We start from the raw sequence: 17,922 nt of genomic DNA, 5'->3' as shown, positions 1-17,922 counted from the left end.
AGGTATTACCCATAATCCATTGCTGCGTGGGAATTTTGAGAATAAGGCGAAACAATTTCTGAATATATGTATTTTCAAGGGGCTGCGCAGTGGCGCAGTGGTTAGAGCTGTTGCCTTGCAGCGAAAAGGTCCTGGGTTCGCTTCCCAGCCTGGGATCTTTCTGCATGGAGTTTGCATGTTCTCCCTCTGCATGCGTGGGTTCTCTCCGGGTACTCCGGCTTCCTCCCACAGTCCTAAAACATGACTGTTAAGTTGATTGGTCTGTCTAAATTGTCCTTAGGTGTGTGTGTGTGTGTGTGTGCATGATTGTTTGTCCTGTGTGTCTGTGTTGCCCTGCGATGGACTGGCTCTTTGTCCAGGGTGTACCCCGCCTGATTGCTCATTGACCACTGGAGACAGGCACCAGCCCCCCCGCGACCCTACGTGGACAAGCGGGATCAGAAAATGGATGGATGGGTATTTTTAAATGAAAGAAGTTCATTTTAAGATGATTAATGATATTTTTTCATGCTCTGAATGATTTAGACAAAGAAAGTTGTTAATAAAGTTGTTTTTTAAATTTAGCACAAACAGCGATGGACATGCGCCGCGGTTGATAACACAATGCTCACTGTCTGAATTCAGCAATTATTTGCATACTTGTGTATTACGCACACAAAGCCTTACTGCACACTTCCTCCAAGTGCACTTCACTGAAGACTGTGGGCACAGTGCGAGCATTGAGATTGAGCCTACAAGTCCATCATCTGCAAAGTAACCAACATTTAAAACAGATACCAATTTTTTTTCTTAGAAGACACCATCTAGGGAAGGAAAAACATTCTGCACCATAAGCCCCTCTTCCTGCTTCTGTGATTACGCTTCTCATTTGTGGACACGCACCTCTAAATTGACATATTGCCTAATATACCACTGAACAAGGTGAGTTTTTACAGATTTCAATTAAATCATACAGAAGTCCTGAAAGAAGGAAAACTCCAGATTGCTGCTTTAAGACAACTGTCAGGCTTTTCACAAGAAAACATTCCAGCAAATTCCTCCCAAGGTCAGAGAGACATAAAAGGCTCCGTCTCAGTTAGCAGATTAGATGTAGAGGTCATAACAGGTCCATTATAAAATCAGTGAACATGTCCCACCTCTTCTCTCTACAAACATTGCAGCATAAATTATGAACAATATGAGGCCAAAGTGATATGTTTACCCACAATGCACAGCAGCATCTTTAGAGAAAACCAAGCACAGCTCAAACAGGCCATGCCAGCTGTCAGCACGGCGGTGGAGGGCTGATGATTTGGGTAAATTGTAGTGACTGAGTCAGCTCCTCTGAAGACCCATATCCTCCTGAGTCAAATGTGAGGCTGTCTGTGTTGACAGCTGAAGCTTGGATCAAAAGGAACAATGATTCAAACACAGCAGCAAAAACACCCGGACCTGTCTGAAGTGCTGCGATCGGATCCTCAGGGAGCTCCGCAGAACTCCTCCACAGGGGTGCGTCAGAGCAACGAGGTCACACAGAAGATGATTACTCTAAACAGTTCAATAAGCCGTTAAATCTAAATCTCATCAGCCTTTATCTCTAGTCCTGTAACACGTCCTCCTCCTCTTGGTAAACAAGCTTCATAATTTAACCTATCAGCTCTAATAAAGAAATTCATCAAGCAGCTCACCTAATTAATCAGAGACCGAGTTTCTTTGTGCTTTTTTTTCGTTTTTTTTTTTCAGTTTGTTGTTTCACGTTCCTTTCATTGTAAAACTGATCTGCTTCAGTGTGATGGAGAGAGGTCCATTTAGCCTCCTGCTGACTTTCTGATCACCTCCACTGCTGCGTTCCCAACAGAAAACGAAGAAAGCTGTTTTGAAAAGGGGACAAAACGAGAAAAATTGCTCATCTCCATCCCCTTGGACCCGCGGCCTCTGGCTGAACCTGGAACTGGCGGGTCAAATGAGGAAAACCCCCATCAGGCTGATGGTCTCCCCAATGCAAAACAATACAGGAGTATGCCACGGGCCCATCTGACTGATGAGGAGGAGGATGGAGCCACAGAAAGTGTGTGTGTGTGTGTGTGGGCAGGGGGTTGAGAAATTTGGTAAGGAGGTAAACAATCAACAACCCTCCCCCATCCCAGTGTATGATGGGTGTCACGATGCATTTAAAAGGCAACGTCTGACATTTTATTTTACTTTTCAGGAAAAAAAATTCTAAATCACTGATTAATATAAAGAATTTTACCTTCTGGTTAATAAACTATCCTTTATGGATGCTACATGTTTCTCTAAACCCAAATCAGAATACTCAAGATAGAGCTTGCAGTGATCTCTGGTAGGAATGAATGCCTTGCAAGTCGTACTCAGGGGGGGAAGCCCAGAAGTGCCTGTATCAGAGAGTAGCAGCAGACAGAGGATTTAGAGTTTTATTTCCTGATAGTTGGACATTTCGCCCCAGATTGGATAGCAGCAACGCAACTCACTGACCCTGTTTGCTCTGCAACATTGATGTTTTATCTCCATGAAAAAAACAAGCCTGGAGGAGCTTCTGGCGTGTGGTTGAGTTGCTAATGCTAATGGTTAGCTGCTAACCAAGAAGTTCTCTGCTGTTTCCTGGATACTAAACAAGCCCCCACAATGCGGCTCTAAAATTGAGGCAAACCCGGAAATGAAATAAATTGCAGTTCCACCCTCATCCGCTGGGAGCTGGTGCCAGAAGCGAGCAAATCCTCATTGACTCCCATGTTAAAAATACCAATTTCACAGCAGAAATAAACATGTTTACAGCCTGGTTCCAAAACACGTTTTTGGCTTAAATGATCTAGTTTACACTCATGACAACTCTGAGGGGGGTGAATTTTTTCTCACTCTTCTGTTTAAGTGTATTAAAATCCTAAAATTCTGTTTAATTAATGAGCATCAGACCCACGTGACCGCCGCCTCAGACCCACGTGACCACAGAGCTAGCTCTGTGGAAAGGCCTCAGTAGAGCCTCGGTCTGGCTTGGAAACTGCTCTGGGATTTTGAGTCTCTGTGTTTGTATATTCTTTTTTGGATATTTTTAGTGCAATTGTTGGACAAAATGACTTGCTGTGGCATTAATTGCACTAATAGAGCGTCCAAGGAGTCTCCACTTCATTTTTTTCGGTAAGTAAAATTATATTTATGTATTTTAGGTCACTGCCGAGCTGAGCTTAGATTTTAACATGTACTGTTTAACCATGAAATTTAAATGTAATAAGGTAAAACCCAGTGCATTTACCATAATGCTGCACTTTAGAAAATGAGTTGAAATATAACATGTTGGTGGAGCTGAGTTCCGACTATCGGCTTGTGGAGCTCTCGGGAGACCGATGTTTTCCACCCGGTTCTCCACTCCCCGCAGCTCGGCGCATCTCTGTCTGATCGCGGCTTCTGTTTGATGCGCGGGCTGCCGGCTTGTGGAGCTCTGGGATGGAAACCTTTCCACTCGGTTCTCCCCAGCGGCAGCTCTGCGTATCTCAGATTGCAGCGGAGCTTGTCTGCTGTGTGGCTGCCGGCTTGTGGAGGTTTCCGAGACCTCTGTGTTCCACCCGGTTTTACCCAGCAGTCAGCCCGGCGTATCTCTGACTCAGAAGCTCTGGTGTTGTGCACAGTTAACTCCGGTTGTAGCTAGGTTGCTACCTCCGTTAGCTTAGCTCCCACCTCCGCGTGAGCTTTGGGTTAGCCAGGGTTAGCTTCAAATTAGCTTGTAGCTAGTTCGACCGGGTGTCGTCAGTTGATCCCAGCCTACAGCCCCACCCTCAGCTCCTCCTCTCTTCCCTTTTTTGGAATTGTCTGGGCTTGACGGAACCTGTGACACGGTCAAAATGGCGGTGGTGGCCACCTCCCATTTGGCCTCAAAAACGTGATATTGGAGCCTATGGAAAGGAGATGTCCAGTATATTTATGTCGATGATACTAAACCAAAGCCTTCCCCATCACGAGCCAAAATGGGTGAGAGAAATCATCATTTTAAAAAGTTTTTTCTTTATTCCACCTTTTGAAAAATCTGAACTGATAAACCAATTGTTCTGCTAAAACACCACTGATTTTTGTTTGAAGTAGAACATATTAAGTAAAAACGTAATCTGGAGTTTGTAATTCAGAGTTTGAACATAATAAATTATGATTATAATAAAATTAAAACATTTAATTGATAAGTGATCAAAGTGTGGAAACCCTTAAGCTAACATCTCGACAAGGAATTATATTTTTGCATTTAAAAAAATCAAGTTAACAAGAAAAACTTTTCATTTGAGAACGTTGAGTAAATGTTCTGTTTTTATGTTGATTTGCAGCTATTTTACTTACCTGGTAACAGTGAGGTCCAAATATGGAAAATAAAATTAATTAAATTAACAGATTTTTAGAGTAAAGTGAAGAAAAAGGCTGAATTTTGTACAGTTTTGGAGTCAAATAAATACATTGTTGTGGCAGAATTATAAATTAATTTCTTTTTATTGTTTTTCTGCATTTACACAACAATTATAGTGTTATTTTTGTCATTTTATGTAATTTTCATATCGTTTTTTAGCCTCTTATTCTTGTGAACAATCAATAAAAACAAAAGCAGAAGACATTGGAGGTGTTTTCTTTGAAATGTGATGAATATTTTCAGTAAAATCTATATAGATGGTTTCATTTCATAACTTTTAAAGCTGAAACCATAAATACACATTCTTCCCCCAGCCTTTGAATCAAACCATTTGGCTCTGCAGTGCATCAATCCCAGTTGAGAAGAGCTTTTACTCGGGATGCTTTCTATTTTCCGTTGCTTTGCTTCCAGCCCTGGAAAGCAGTCTGGGTCTTCTCTGACCCCCTGAGCTGGTGACCGTCCTGTGAACCCATATTGACCTCAAACTGACCGGCTCTTCGCAGTCCCAAACACAGACCACCACATGGGCACGAGCTGCTCCGCTCTGACACACAACACTCTGGTTTTCTGCTTTAGTCTTTATCTGCTAAAGAAAAAGCCTGACAAGCATCACAGAGAGCAGATAAAGAGTAAAGAGAAGAGATAAGACTTCACTTTAACCCCAGGTTAACATTTAAAAGCAGCAGTAGACATCTGATAAAAGCCTCAAACAATACAGCTGCACAGGACTAACATCAAAGCTGGTTTTTATTACAATCAATTTATAATTCATTAGAATCATGTGATTCTGAATAATGCTAATTAGAGTATTTTACGTTTAGGGTAAAATAAACAAGTTTTTCAGTTAAATAAGTTAAAAATAAGTTGACCTGATGAGCTAATCAAGGGATATTTTGCTCCATGAAAAAATACATATAACAAATTATTATTATTATTATTATTAATTGGGCCTCTGTCAGCATGGGCCCTTATGCTAGCGTCCCCATTATGGCTACCCTAATATTTACCTTTGCTCAGATAAAAATGGCACTGTAAAACATTATTTACAAAATTAAAATAACTTCCTGATTTTTTTCAAACACTGGCCAAAATGACTTAATTCTAATTTTTTATCTCTTCAAATTAATTTTAAATTTCAGCTTTTCTTTATCTATTTCACAGATAGGTGTTTATTTTATTTTTTTATGTATTGCTTACAGGTTAATTAATCTGCAGTTTGCATAAAAGATGCTTTATGAACAAATATGCAGCACAAAGTGACTGGAAGCTTGCATTTCAGCATATCTGCTCTCATGTTTGGACATTTCATTCCAGTTCACAGGTTTTCACTGCTCATAAGAAATCTGTGAGGCATCAGCTTGGCTGGTATCACATCAGAGACCATGTGACGAAAATATATCGTGTCATACAATAAAATCAATAGATTTACTCGATCTAATCGAACAGAATGTATGAGGCAAGAAAGAAGCAGTTGTTTCCAGTTTCCACCTACATTGTGAGCACCGATGCTCTTGCCAATCGGACTCAATCAGCTCCGGAAAGAAAGCTGCCAAACCCTGGTCCTGGTCTGGGTCCAGGTCCTGGTCCTGCAGCGCGCAAGCAGGACTGGAAGTCGAGTAGAAGTCTAGTAGTTCTCCTGGACCGAAGACGTGAAATTCCATGAAGTCAAACATGACCAGTTCTCTCTGCGGAGTCCGCCCGGAGATGCGCTCAGCATGGAAAACCACGTCTCCAAACGCGCGACTTTTCCTCTCCTCTGCCGTTTGCGCGCCTTTCCTGCGTTAAAGTCAGGTATTTGAACTGCGACGCATGCAGAAGCAGGTCCGGAGGGGCGTGTGAGCGCAGGAAAAGACCTTTAATTTCCCACAGCCGCTCATAAACTGCGTTTGTTGGCGCGCAGCCAGCGGATTGAAGCCCCGGCGGCTCAACGCATCAGGTTCTGGAGGCTGTTTAGCATAACAAAGTTTGTTGCATGACTTCTTAATCTCATCTCTTTATTGATAAATGTCTCAACTCAACCTGTCTCGTAGCAGTTATGTCACACAAGGAGCGGCGTTACCTAATGTATGCGGATGAACTCTCCGTGAACCTCCTCTCTCTGCTGCCCTTCACATGACCCAGCCTCTGTCTGACATCATCATCAGCGCTGGAAACCAGTGCCAAAACCCTGCAATTACCACCACTCACTGGAGAGCGCATCCCCTCTCGGCCTGAGTGATAAAAATGTTTAGGAAACACTAAAATGCAGCAGAAAAATTGAGGAATGCTCCAATGCCTACATTACCCACAATGCATCAGTCCAAAATCCTGCTGGCGACCTGGCGTTACCTAAGTTGTTAATTAATTAATTACGAACAGGTGACTGGAGGAAGACATTTGGAAGGTAGGAGAGTCAGATATGTCTGCAAGGTTTTGTTTTTGTTAAACAAACAAATAAACAAATTGAATTCCCATGTTTTACCACGGAACTCACGATAATTCTCCGATGTCTATTTGCACCGCAGCAACGAACAGGAAATACATTATTATTGAATATTAATACGCAATAACAATTATATTTGGACGTCTTTTTTTTACTAGTCATCAGCTACTGTTCTGGATTTTTTTACAGCCACTTTTCAGCGTAAGAAAAGCAGTTCAGAAAGGTAGGCCTGCTTTAAAAAGCTATTAACTTTCAATTTATATACTTCTGAAACGGTTTATATAATTCATAGTACAAATCAACAAGAAATAATACCTTAAACTGTATCATTTTGGGGTCTAAAGTGACAATTTTGGCTCGAGTCTCTCGTTAGCTTAGCATAAAGGAATAATTAGCGTTAGCCTAAAAACAGCATTGAGACAAAGGTTATTAGCGTTAACACAAAGGTTAGCTGAAAAAGCTAACATGTTCAAACCTATTGTGATAAAATAAAACTAGCTTAATGAGGCGTTAGTTAACACAGAGTGAAATCAGTTCTAAAGTTTTAAGTTACTAAAATTTTTGAAGCACTGTGTTGTTTACTTCACCTTTTTAGATTAAGATAAAGCTGTGTAAATATATACAGTTTAATGTAAATAAAGCAAGTTTAGGTTAATGTACAATCACCCAAAAGGTCAAATTAAATAGAGATCACTTTGTTTTTTTGTTGTTTTCAATACTTCACTAAATTGTAGTCTTCAAACAGATTAGTCTGCCTTTTTGCTGGCAACTCCCTTCACACTGGATTACAGGTTAAAGCTGTAGATTTATGAGGATTTATTTTTTTTTAATGGCAAAGGATCACAACTGCTGGCTTTATTCTTCTGATGATCATATTCTGAAATGGCTCTGGGCATTTTTAACAACATTAATGTAATACTGTCTTTTTCTAACACTTTATCCATGTTAAAGCAACATCTATAAAATATGAGCGTCACTGTTAAGCTCAGTAATTGTTCTTTCAGTTAAACCTAAATAATTTTCCTCTTACTTTCGGATTTGCACATGTCTGTAAGCATCAGACCCTGGAGGATTATCAGGTATGAACAAACCGTTTTAAACAGGGTATTGTAGAAAGGCAGATAACCTTGATGTGCCTGTATTGACATTTCTTGATTGGAACCATGTGGCCTTTTACAAAATCAATGCTTTTTAGGCTTCATTTCTCTTCATGCACGTCTGCTTAAATTCTCAATATCTGACTTTTAGTAAAAAGTATTTGCAGTTGGATTGATCATAATTAAATATAGCGGAAGATAAATAGGTCAGCTACAAGATGGCTTGGTGGGTGGGGCAGGAAAATCTCCTTTAAATTAATGGAAGTAATTGGCTGTATTTCCCAAATGGGAAGAACTGAAAACTACTTAAACTAAAACAAAAAAGCACAAAAGGCATAATCATCTGTAGTGCTCATAAAGAAAGCTAAAGTTACTTTGTTTGAGGTTATACACTTGATCTCCTTCAATGCCACTGCTAACCCCATTGAGGCAGAAAGGCAGTCCAGCTCCAATGTTAAAAGAGGCTAATTACTCCCAGTATCTCCCACACTCCAGGGAGGCGAGGTCATGCAGAGGACAGGCATGTGAAGCATTCCTGCAGCCTGCTGCTGCCGGACCTCCCTCCCAGCGCAGTCTTCCCCTGTCCTCCTTTCTCTTTCTTCATCCTCATCCTCCCCCCAGCTCCTCTTTTACCCCTGTCCCATTTAGCATTGCTCACATTTTTTCCTTTTTGCTTTCCTTAAAAATCACTCTGCAATAATTTTTAGTCACTTTTTCTTTCTTTTTTTTTTTTTTTTTGTTTAGGAATTTAGTTTTCTACTCTTGATCTGTTTACCCTTCTATAAGAGTCTAACTAACGGGTTTGTGAAGGTGCAAAACCACAGATTCTAATGTTTACATGCCAACACTCACACGTTTATGTTTAATTTATTTCATTTTTCACGTTTATATTTTTTCCTTCATCCCAGGCTTACGGGTGTCACATTTAGCTAGTAAACCAGTTGTCTCTGTCCAGGATGTTCTAGTTGTTTCTCTGCTCATAAACACCTGGTCCATGGTTTCAGTCACCAGCTCATTATGGTTTCAGCAGCTCATCAAACTCTGCAGAAGCCTGTTAAAGGTGTGGTTCACTGAAAAACCATTTGTTAATTATTATATCTGATTGTAATCGATCACTCAGTTTTACATGCAGGCTGAACATGAAAATAGTCTCCTACACCTATCTCCTGCATTAGCTTCTGATAGACAATAGAAGTTGAAAGGCTAGGATTTGAAAAGCCTGATAGATCTACGTTACACTGTCACTTCTAATTCATGGACTGACCCTTTTTGACTCGCGACGGGGAAGGTTGTTGTTGGTTTAGCATCCATGAAACAACAGCGAACGTCTCAGCTAGTAGAAGCTAACTGTTAGTATTAGCAACTCCAAAACATGGCAGAACTCCTTCAGGCAAAGCAAATGGAGTCATTGGGAGAGTTGTAATACTGTTATTCAATCAGAGGTGAGATGTCCAAATATCAGGAAATAATGACTTGTTGTATTTGGCCCATTCTCAATACTTGCATTTCAACTCTTGCGCCCTTCAATTGCACAATCCAGACCATGGGTGCGAGTGCGTAGGGTGTCCCGATTCTCAAATGCGGAAGTTGATCACACCCCTTTTGCTCCCTTGATGCACACTTCACCCAAGTCTGCGTTGATACGGACTTGGGTGAAGTGAATTACCCACAATCCATTGCTGCAGGAGAAAAAGGTCAAGTGCCTTTTCTGAAAATATGTGTTTTCTAATGAAAGTAGTTCATTTTAGGACGATTAATTGATGCTCTGAAACTTTTAGACAAAGCAGCAATGAATGTACATTTATTTGAAATAATTGTTTGGTTGTTTGTTTGAAAGTTGTTAATAAAAGATTTTTTAAAGGTATCACAGCGACCAGCATCCTGGTATGAGTTGCGGTCGATGACGCAATGGTCCCTGTCCCAATTTTGCAATTATTTGCACACTTGTGTACTATGCACTCGACGCCTTACTGTGCACTTTCTCCAAGTGCACTTTGCTGAAGACTGCAGGGGGCAGGGCGAGTATTGGGATTGGGCCTTATACTTCCTGATTCAGGTGCATCTGAGCTTTTTGTCCTTTCAGTACAACTTACAAGGCATTCATTGCTTTTAGAGACCACTGCAAATGTGTTGATTAAATGAGGGTCCCACACCTTTAATCACCTGCTGATTAACCCTCCCACTCTCCTAATAGGTGTGACCCCACGAGGAAAGTTGACCATTGAACAGGATTAATGGTTTATCTCTTGGGTCCATGTGGCAGGGGTGAGGAGTGAGCACCACCTTGTCCCTGCCACGTGGACCTCAAGGGATAAACCGTCAATCCTGCTCAATGGTCAACTTTCCTCACAGGGTCACCCATAAAGACAGTGGGAGGGTTAAAATCAGAGGACTTACAATGCAACAGTTTATAAACAGAACCTGACTTGCCGTAGCGTCACTTTGTGTCTGTGATAAAAATGTGAGCTGGTATCGTATGATCACTTTTAAATAAAGCTGCCAGTTGCAAGTTTCTTCATGAGTTTGATTTGGATTTTTTGTTATTTTGGTTTGCTGTGTTGGCTAACGTGGAGGTTATGCACAGCAGTTTTATTCAAGCAGCAATAAGTTTCTTAAATTAGTTTCCAAGATCTCTAAATACAGCAAATGCCTCTAAAATCATCAATAAAGAAAAGATCTCTAAGCACAAAGCTGAATAGATGTACCCTATGGTTTATATTTTTGATTCATTGTTTCATTCAAGCCTCAAGAAATTGCCCCTATTTGTGTAAAAAGGTAAAATCTGAGTTGGTATCCCTCATAATGAGATTATTGCTGAACATAATTTGTAAAATGTAATTAAAAATTAATAAATTGGTAAATTAAGCTGAAAACTAACAGTTAAAACTGGCAAATTTATCAACAAGATCAGACTTACTGTTAATCAAATGCAGTAATAATAAAATCCCTTTTTGTTATAAATATGTTTTAACTGAGATGCATAATTTCCACACATAATTATGTAAAACAGAGTTTTGTTTGGGATGCAGAAATAAGTTGAGAGTTTTCTTTTCCTATAATAATATGAAACTGGGAATAGGTGGAAAGTTGCAATTTTATAAAGTCTGAGAGCGAATATTGAAATTGAGCCATTAAACATTTCAGTTTGTTCACATTCTGACTGATATCTGAAATAAATGGTTAAAGTGGTAAATACTAGATAAATAACTTTGTTTGCTGTTTTTATTTAAACCTCATTCGATCCACCTTTGAAAAATTTACTTCATGGGTGAAACTCTTTAGTCCATTTTTTGTGTTTTTAGTGATTAATTCTCGATTTCCACTGCAGCAGCACATGATGTGTTGTTGGTCATTTAGATCCAATTTAAAGGATTCCTAACCTTTTGCTTCTTCTTTTACAACCAGTTGTAAACCTTAACTTGGGGCTTGGCACCATGCAGGAGTTATTTATTAGTGCAATAAATCTTTATTTTTACTGTCTGTGCTTGATGATGGGTCTTAACGGGCTTAAAGGGGCTCTTTGGGAGTTGAACTCCTCTTTGAAGTTGAATTTTATTTGAACTGTTAAAAACAGAACACTTAAAACAGTTTCAGACCATCTTTACTCTGCTTTGCGTATAACAAGAATAATATTAAATGTACAAAAATAAACCAAAACACTGGGACATTTCTGGAATATAAAACATTGTTTACATTGCATTTGTATTTGGTTAACGTAAACTTGATCAGGTTAATATATCTGATAAGTTGATCTGAGTTGATCACTGAGTTGTGGATTATTGTGGCTGAATAAGTCTGAACATGTCCGTGGAACTGGACTGAATTTGTTTATAAATCTTTGATAAGTTTTTCTTAGATTTAAATGTTTCTATCTGAGGCCGCCATCGACATGGGACCTTGACCTGTTCTGCTTTATTCATGTTACATTATAGTCATAAATGAAAGTAAAACCGGACGTTTAGATAAGTACATTTATTACTGCTCATACATGTGTAAATTTCGTAAATATTCACAACCTGTTAGCTTGTTACGGGACATTTATTGGAAGAAAAACTTTTCAAAACTTGAAAGTTTTAAGCTTTAGCTGCAGCTGCTGTTGTGTGTTGCATAAATGCAAAGCTGGTCATGCCATCTCTTTCTGAATTTTCCAGGATTTGCAAGCGTTTGTATGCTGTAAATCTCTAATTTGCCTTTAGACTGCAGAAGCTCCAGCTCCAGACGTTAATCCAAAGATCCGATTTGACTGACTTTAGTGCTCTTTTACATTTTCTTTAGTTACACCAATTTGACAGATGATGCATTCACCTATTTACTACCATCTTCACAAAAAATTAGTGTTTACTGTCTAAGTACCACAAACTTCATCCCACTTCTGCTGCATAAATAGTAGAATAAATCTATAAATTCAAACGAGAAAGTAATAAATGAATTGCACAGAGGTTTACTACATTTCTGCTTTCTTGCTGGGAGGAATCTTCCATTGCAGTTTGGAGTCCATCCATCCATGACTGGACAACAATGTCCCAAGCTGTAAATAAATTAACAAGATATGGAGTAAACAACACTAATTAAACACTGGATTTACCGAATTCAAAGGAATAAAAGTTGGTACCAGATCCTGGTTTTTGTTAGCCTAGTGAACTAGACCCAATTCTTGCCTTATTCACGTATATAGGATGGCTTGCCAGGCTAAGTTTTTGTACCTGACTGAGGATCTGGGCATTGATCTTTGGATCAGTCAAGTCTGCATCAGTCACGGTGGTCATCCTAATAATGGTGGTCCTCATCAAAACTGAACAAAACAGAAAACCGTCTCAGAACAAAGCAACGAGACCGCTGAGTTCACACTGCAGGCAACGGGGACTCAAATCAGAATTTTTTTAGACCATATCGGATCATTTTCTTTTTAAAATTTTAATATAGGTGAAAACAGTAGGTAGTTGCAAGATAAATAACGAAACAAGCTTCTGATTTTCACTTGGTCCCCATTTTAGAGTGGATACATGCATGCTAACGTGTAGCATCCATGGTTATTTTCATTAAAATGGCAAGCGTCACACATGGAACACTTTAGAGCCATAGTCGGATCCCACTAGAGTCTGATGACAACCAACCAAACTCAATAAACAATCTGATTTCAGCAATAAATCAGAGCCTGCAGTGTGAACGCAGCTGTAGAAGCTCCAAAATATATGTTTTAAAGCACAATCACCTTGCTCACAGATGAAAACTTGGGGAAGATCACACTTATCATCACGCCACTCGTGTTGGTCATTCTCAGAAGCACAGTACTCATTACCGTTGTTGTCAATGCCGTTAGGGCTCCAGTTGCGGAAGGAGCTTTGACTCTTGTCAGACCAGGTCCATGGCACTCGGTACAAACCAATCCAAACAGTGGGCTGACTCAGTTTAATCTGACTGATTTGGGTGTACTCTGCGTTATTCTCGATCACTGCCAAATCTTTGTAGTGTTGTTGGCAGTAGAACTGAGCGGCGCTCCACGGTTTTGTGATGTTGATGTACACATAGTTCTTCGTGTTTTGTTCCGTCTCTGCACAAGAACGTCAGTTTAGGAGATGAATCGTGCCTTCCTTGCATGTACCAGAGAAAAGTGTTTGCATATTAAAACATTAAGTCTTTTGAGAAAATAAATATTAGCATTTTTCAAGCAAGTTTTCAACCACAGCTGTTTTTTTTCCTGTGTCTTGTCTGGCTGTGAAGCAAACAGCCTTACAGATTTACTCTCAGGTGGAGCATCAAAGCTTCTGCTTTAGGCCTAGTCCACACGTAGCTGTTTTTAAAAAAAAAAAAACGAATATCTGCCCTTCCAAAAACTTGCATCCACACCACCTCGTTTAAAAAAAAAACTCTGTCCACACGTACCCGGATAAATACGTTGTTAAGGGCATGCCAGACCTGTAGGCGGCAGTACTTCCCCTGTTCTTAACCTCGTCCTTCGTCTGTGGTCTTCCGCAAGGAGCAGTAATTCAGCTTGCAAAAACAAACAAGCAAAAAGCGCTTGGACAATTGATAAAGCGAGCGCAGCTCTGAGGGCATCCATGCTGTCGGCTAGTGTAAACACAGGTCGCACACGTGATGTCAGCATTTTTTTTCGCGGAAAGTGATGTTGCGGATCTTAAAACTCCGGTTTTGTCTGTCCACACGCAGACACCCAAAACGGAGAAAACACAGATCTTCACTTTGGCCGGAGTTTTTAAAAAGATCCGTTTTCGTGTGAAAAAACTCCGTTTTCGTGTGGATGACAGGCCAAAACGTAGAAAAATATCTACGTTTTGGCAGATCCCCGGCTACGTGTGGACAGGGCCTCAATGTCACGCCTGAAATTTGTTGTTGTTTTTTGAATGCTTTATAATTCCGACCAGACATGGAGACAGAGGTGAAAGAGAAAGGAAGAGACAAAAGGAAGGGGGGAAGGGGGGTCGACAAAAATTAACAATCAATGATGAACAAGAGTCTGCTTCTAGACCTGCAAAAAGAGAAAAACAAACCAAAAAAAAAGAGACACACAACATTACAACTAGAGCAAGCTATCACTGCATCAGCCTGATGAGGAAATATAAAATCAACATTGTTTTGCTGAACAATCACACGATATTAAATCACAGTGCATTTAATGCCAACCACAACCTTAAGACATGTGTTGAACGTGCCCAAGTCCATACTTATGAGAGCACCATGTGAGCACCTGTGAGCGTACACGTGCTTGTATATGTAAGGTTTCTTTATAGGAGCATCCAATAGTGAGTGGCCCTTCACCCACAGATCTTCCCCCCCAAAGATGTGTAGGAGATGGAGGGAGCTCCAAGTCCCAGAGATCCAGGAGCTGCCCCAGAGTGCAGGGATTCCAGGGAGACTGTAACCAGAAAAGCCCCAGCCCCCTCTCGAGAGGCGCAGAAGATTGCCCTGGGGGGCCACAACCAGAAGCCGGCAGAGTCCCGGGAGATATCGGCGGCAAGTCCACAGTCCTGCCCGCAGCCTCCCACCCCCAAGCCGGCCGAGCCCGGAACCCGGCGACCCGGGGACTCAACAGAGCCCAGGGCCTCAGATCCCACCAGGCAGCCACCGGGATCAATCAGACAGATGCCAAAAATTTTAAGCTCCCTGACCCAGGAGCCGCGATCACTCAGGCAGACCAAGGCACCACACTCCACACCAATTGTGGCAGGGGGAGGGCAGACGAAGATCTATATCATCAAAAGAAGTCCCAGGAGAAGGGAGAAGTCAAAGGCCCCACCTGACATATACAGTCATACACAAACACAATCACACACTCCCTCCCTCATGCTCACACACACTTACAACCCAAGACTTACAAAAATGAACGCTAGACACCCACTCACGCTCCCCATACACACCCTATTAACTCTGGTACCGGTACTGCTGCACAAAGGGTACAACCATCACTGGTTCCCAGAGTTCACCCCTTTCTGCTGGGGTGATGATGAGCAGGCTCCCCTGTTCAACGCAGAGCAAAGCAACCCACCACCCCAACCAGACGGCTAGCTCCCCCTCCTAGCCTCCAGCCCCGAGAAGCCAAGAGACAACACAGGTGTGCTAAGACCCCTAGTCTCCCTCCGCCTGTTCCAATACAACGTTGATGTGTGTTGATGAGGTGTATTCCATGTCAGTGGTGAGCAGGCAGTGCAGGCATCATCTGGCCTCTGCCAGCTGATGCAACCACACAACCCCACTTCCCCCCACAGCCCTCTGTGTCTAAGTGCAGTTAGAATTGGAAGTGGGCACCGGCACTTGGGATGAGGCTGAAAGATCCCCTTGCCAAATGCCGTTGAGTGTGCTCACTCCCAAGGCCCTAAGCGTGTGTTTGCGTGGAATGTCCTTGGTGGAAGTGTTTAATGTGCAAATAAAATTGGAGGGCAGACTGCCACAGGAATGTGGAAATGGGATCCATACCCGCACCCCCTGAATTGTCCACCCACCCGTGGTCCTATGTGCATGTTTTTGTGATGATGTGAGGGAGCAGGAGGAGAAAAATGTATGGGGATAGGGAGGAATGGCTGGTTGACCTAAGCCCTCCAGGGAACCAGCTCCCCCACTGGCCCCAATAGGGCACCTCTGTTCCCAAAATGCCACCCAGGGCATGGAGGCCCCAGCCTATCTCGCCAGGGCCCAAAAGCAGCAGCATTGCAGAGCCCCACGGAGTCCGAGGGCACCAACCCAGCCCCACCCCAGCAGAATATCTACTCCCATCCCTGCATTTGCACAACTTCCAGAATATATGACATCCAGGTAAGGTTGGGTCCTCCCCCTCCTGGACATCCCCCTCCCCGTGATGGGACAGAAATGTTAACTACAGCTGTTAATAAAGACATTTAAAACTAATTGTAGCAAATCTATGTGAAATAACAACAGATGGATTAGATTTTTTATATAAATATAACAAGAACTTAAAAGTTCATAGAGCTTTTATTTTTTAAAAGGAAATAGTTTTTGTCCTCATACAGCCATTTCTGTGACAAACTTAACTAAAATAAAACTGGAATAATTGTAGCTTTTTTAAGCACTAATAAAAAAAATGGCATTTTTCCTCAACCCTGGTCCTCAGGGCCCTCTGTCTCAGATGTTTTCCTCGTCTCTGCTTCAGCACACTCGATTTACAAATTTGCATTGCTTCCTCAGAAGGACATCAAGTGCTGCAGATGCCTGTCAATCACTCATTCATTTATGTCAGGTGTGTGGCAGCAGGGAAGCACTTTTATTTGAAAGGGCGATGTGGAAGACATGCAGGACAGTGGGCCCTGAGGACCAGGGTTGGGGTACACTGCTCTTTTGAACTCAATGGTTTTAGCTGTGTTTTGCTTGAATTGGTTGATAATTCTTTTGCTTTTAGATTTTTTGTACATTTAACGTCTGTTTTAAATAGTCACAAAATGTCCATCTGATTATCCAGTCTGGGTCACGGGGGCAGCAGCCCGAAACAAACAGGCCAAAACCCCCCTCACCCCAGCAACCTCTACTAGCTCCGCCAGCAGGATCCCCAGGTGTTTCCTGGTTGATGTGGAGATATAATCACTCCAACGTGTCCTGGGTTGACCCGTGGGCCTCCTGCCATAAGGACATGTCTGAGACACCTCCCCTATGTGTTCAGAGGGCATTCTTTTTCGCCATACGCCCAAAAAACTCAGCTGGCTCCTCCCAACCTGGAGGACCAGCGGCTCTTCTGAGTCTCTCCTGAATGTCTGAGCTCTTCATCTTATCTCTAAGGCTGAGGAAACCCATTTTGGCCACTTGCATTCACCATCATGTTTTTTCAGTCTTTACAAGGTGTTCATAAATTGTGTGATTTAAAAAAAAATAAAATGAAAAAATAAAAATAAATTTTGACCATACAATTAAAAGAAGTAAGACAGTCAGTTTATAATTTAACAGCTGCTAGGCTCAGAAATTAGAATGTTGATAGGAGAGGCTATTGTGAAAATTGATATGGATACATTTTGTGACGTTTCTGCATGTTGCCTAGCTCTACTCAGGTTTATTTCTGTTCCCGTTAGCAGTCCAGCTCTGGGCTTTTGAGTGCAGGAGTGAGAAACACTATCAGAACATGAACACATTATGTGCAGACTTGACTGACAACAAAGCTACAGTGCTAGCAAAATCCCTGAAATACATCTTTAACTCAAAGTATTTTCTTACCATTGTAACAAATGAAGGTGTTGCTGTAACCACATGCCACATCAATCCATGGTACTTTGTACATGGCTACACACAACTCGTTTCCATATACGTTGTTTGGATCACCTGACAGCCACATGCAGAAACCAGTTTCACTAGTTTTTCCAGTGGCTGACCATCTCCAGGAGTTGGTGTCATTGCCCATTACGCCTTTCCAGGACTTTGGGTCATCCCTGAGTCCAATCCATGCCCAGGTGTAGGAAAAGTTAGCTTTCATCCTGCTTAAGTCGTCCAGGCTCTCCATGGTGGCCAGATCGGTGTATTTCTCTCTGCAGTACTGCTGTGCATCGAGCCAGGTTTTTAACTCCTTA

General features: G+C 41.6%; 2 protein-coding genes across 5 annotated transcripts in view; both read right to left on the bottom strand.

Annotated features, from left to right (window-relative positions):
• Positions 1-6,645, bottom strand: part of LOC107379177 (retinoic acid receptor beta) — a 30,660-nt gene extending 24,015 nt beyond the window's left edge. For both annotated transcript variants that reach the window (XM_015949796.3, XM_054740868.2), the window contains exon 1: positions 5,874-6,645. In XM_015949796.3, the coding sequence (XP_015805282.3) occupies positions 5,874-6,054 (181 nt within the window). In that variant the 5' untranslated portion in view covers positions 6,055-6,645. The remainder of the gene's footprint in view (positions 1-5,873) is intronic.
• The window catches only part of septin7b (septin 7b), a 537,254-nt gene that overhangs the window by 68,706 nt on the left and 450,626 nt on the right, over positions 1-17,922 (bottom strand). The window lies entirely within an intron of this gene.

The sequence above is a fragment of the Nothobranchius furzeri genome, chromosome 5 (assembly GCF_043380555.1).
Source record: "Nothobranchius furzeri strain GRZ-AD chromosome 5, NfurGRZ-RIMD1, whole genome shotgun sequence".
Lineage (NCBI taxonomy): Eukaryota > Metazoa > Chordata > Actinopteri > Cyprinodontiformes > Nothobranchiidae > Nothobranchius > Nothobranchius furzeri.
The sequence above is the reverse complement of the archived record's forward strand: the minus strand, read 5'-3'. Positions and strand labels throughout refer to the sequence as shown.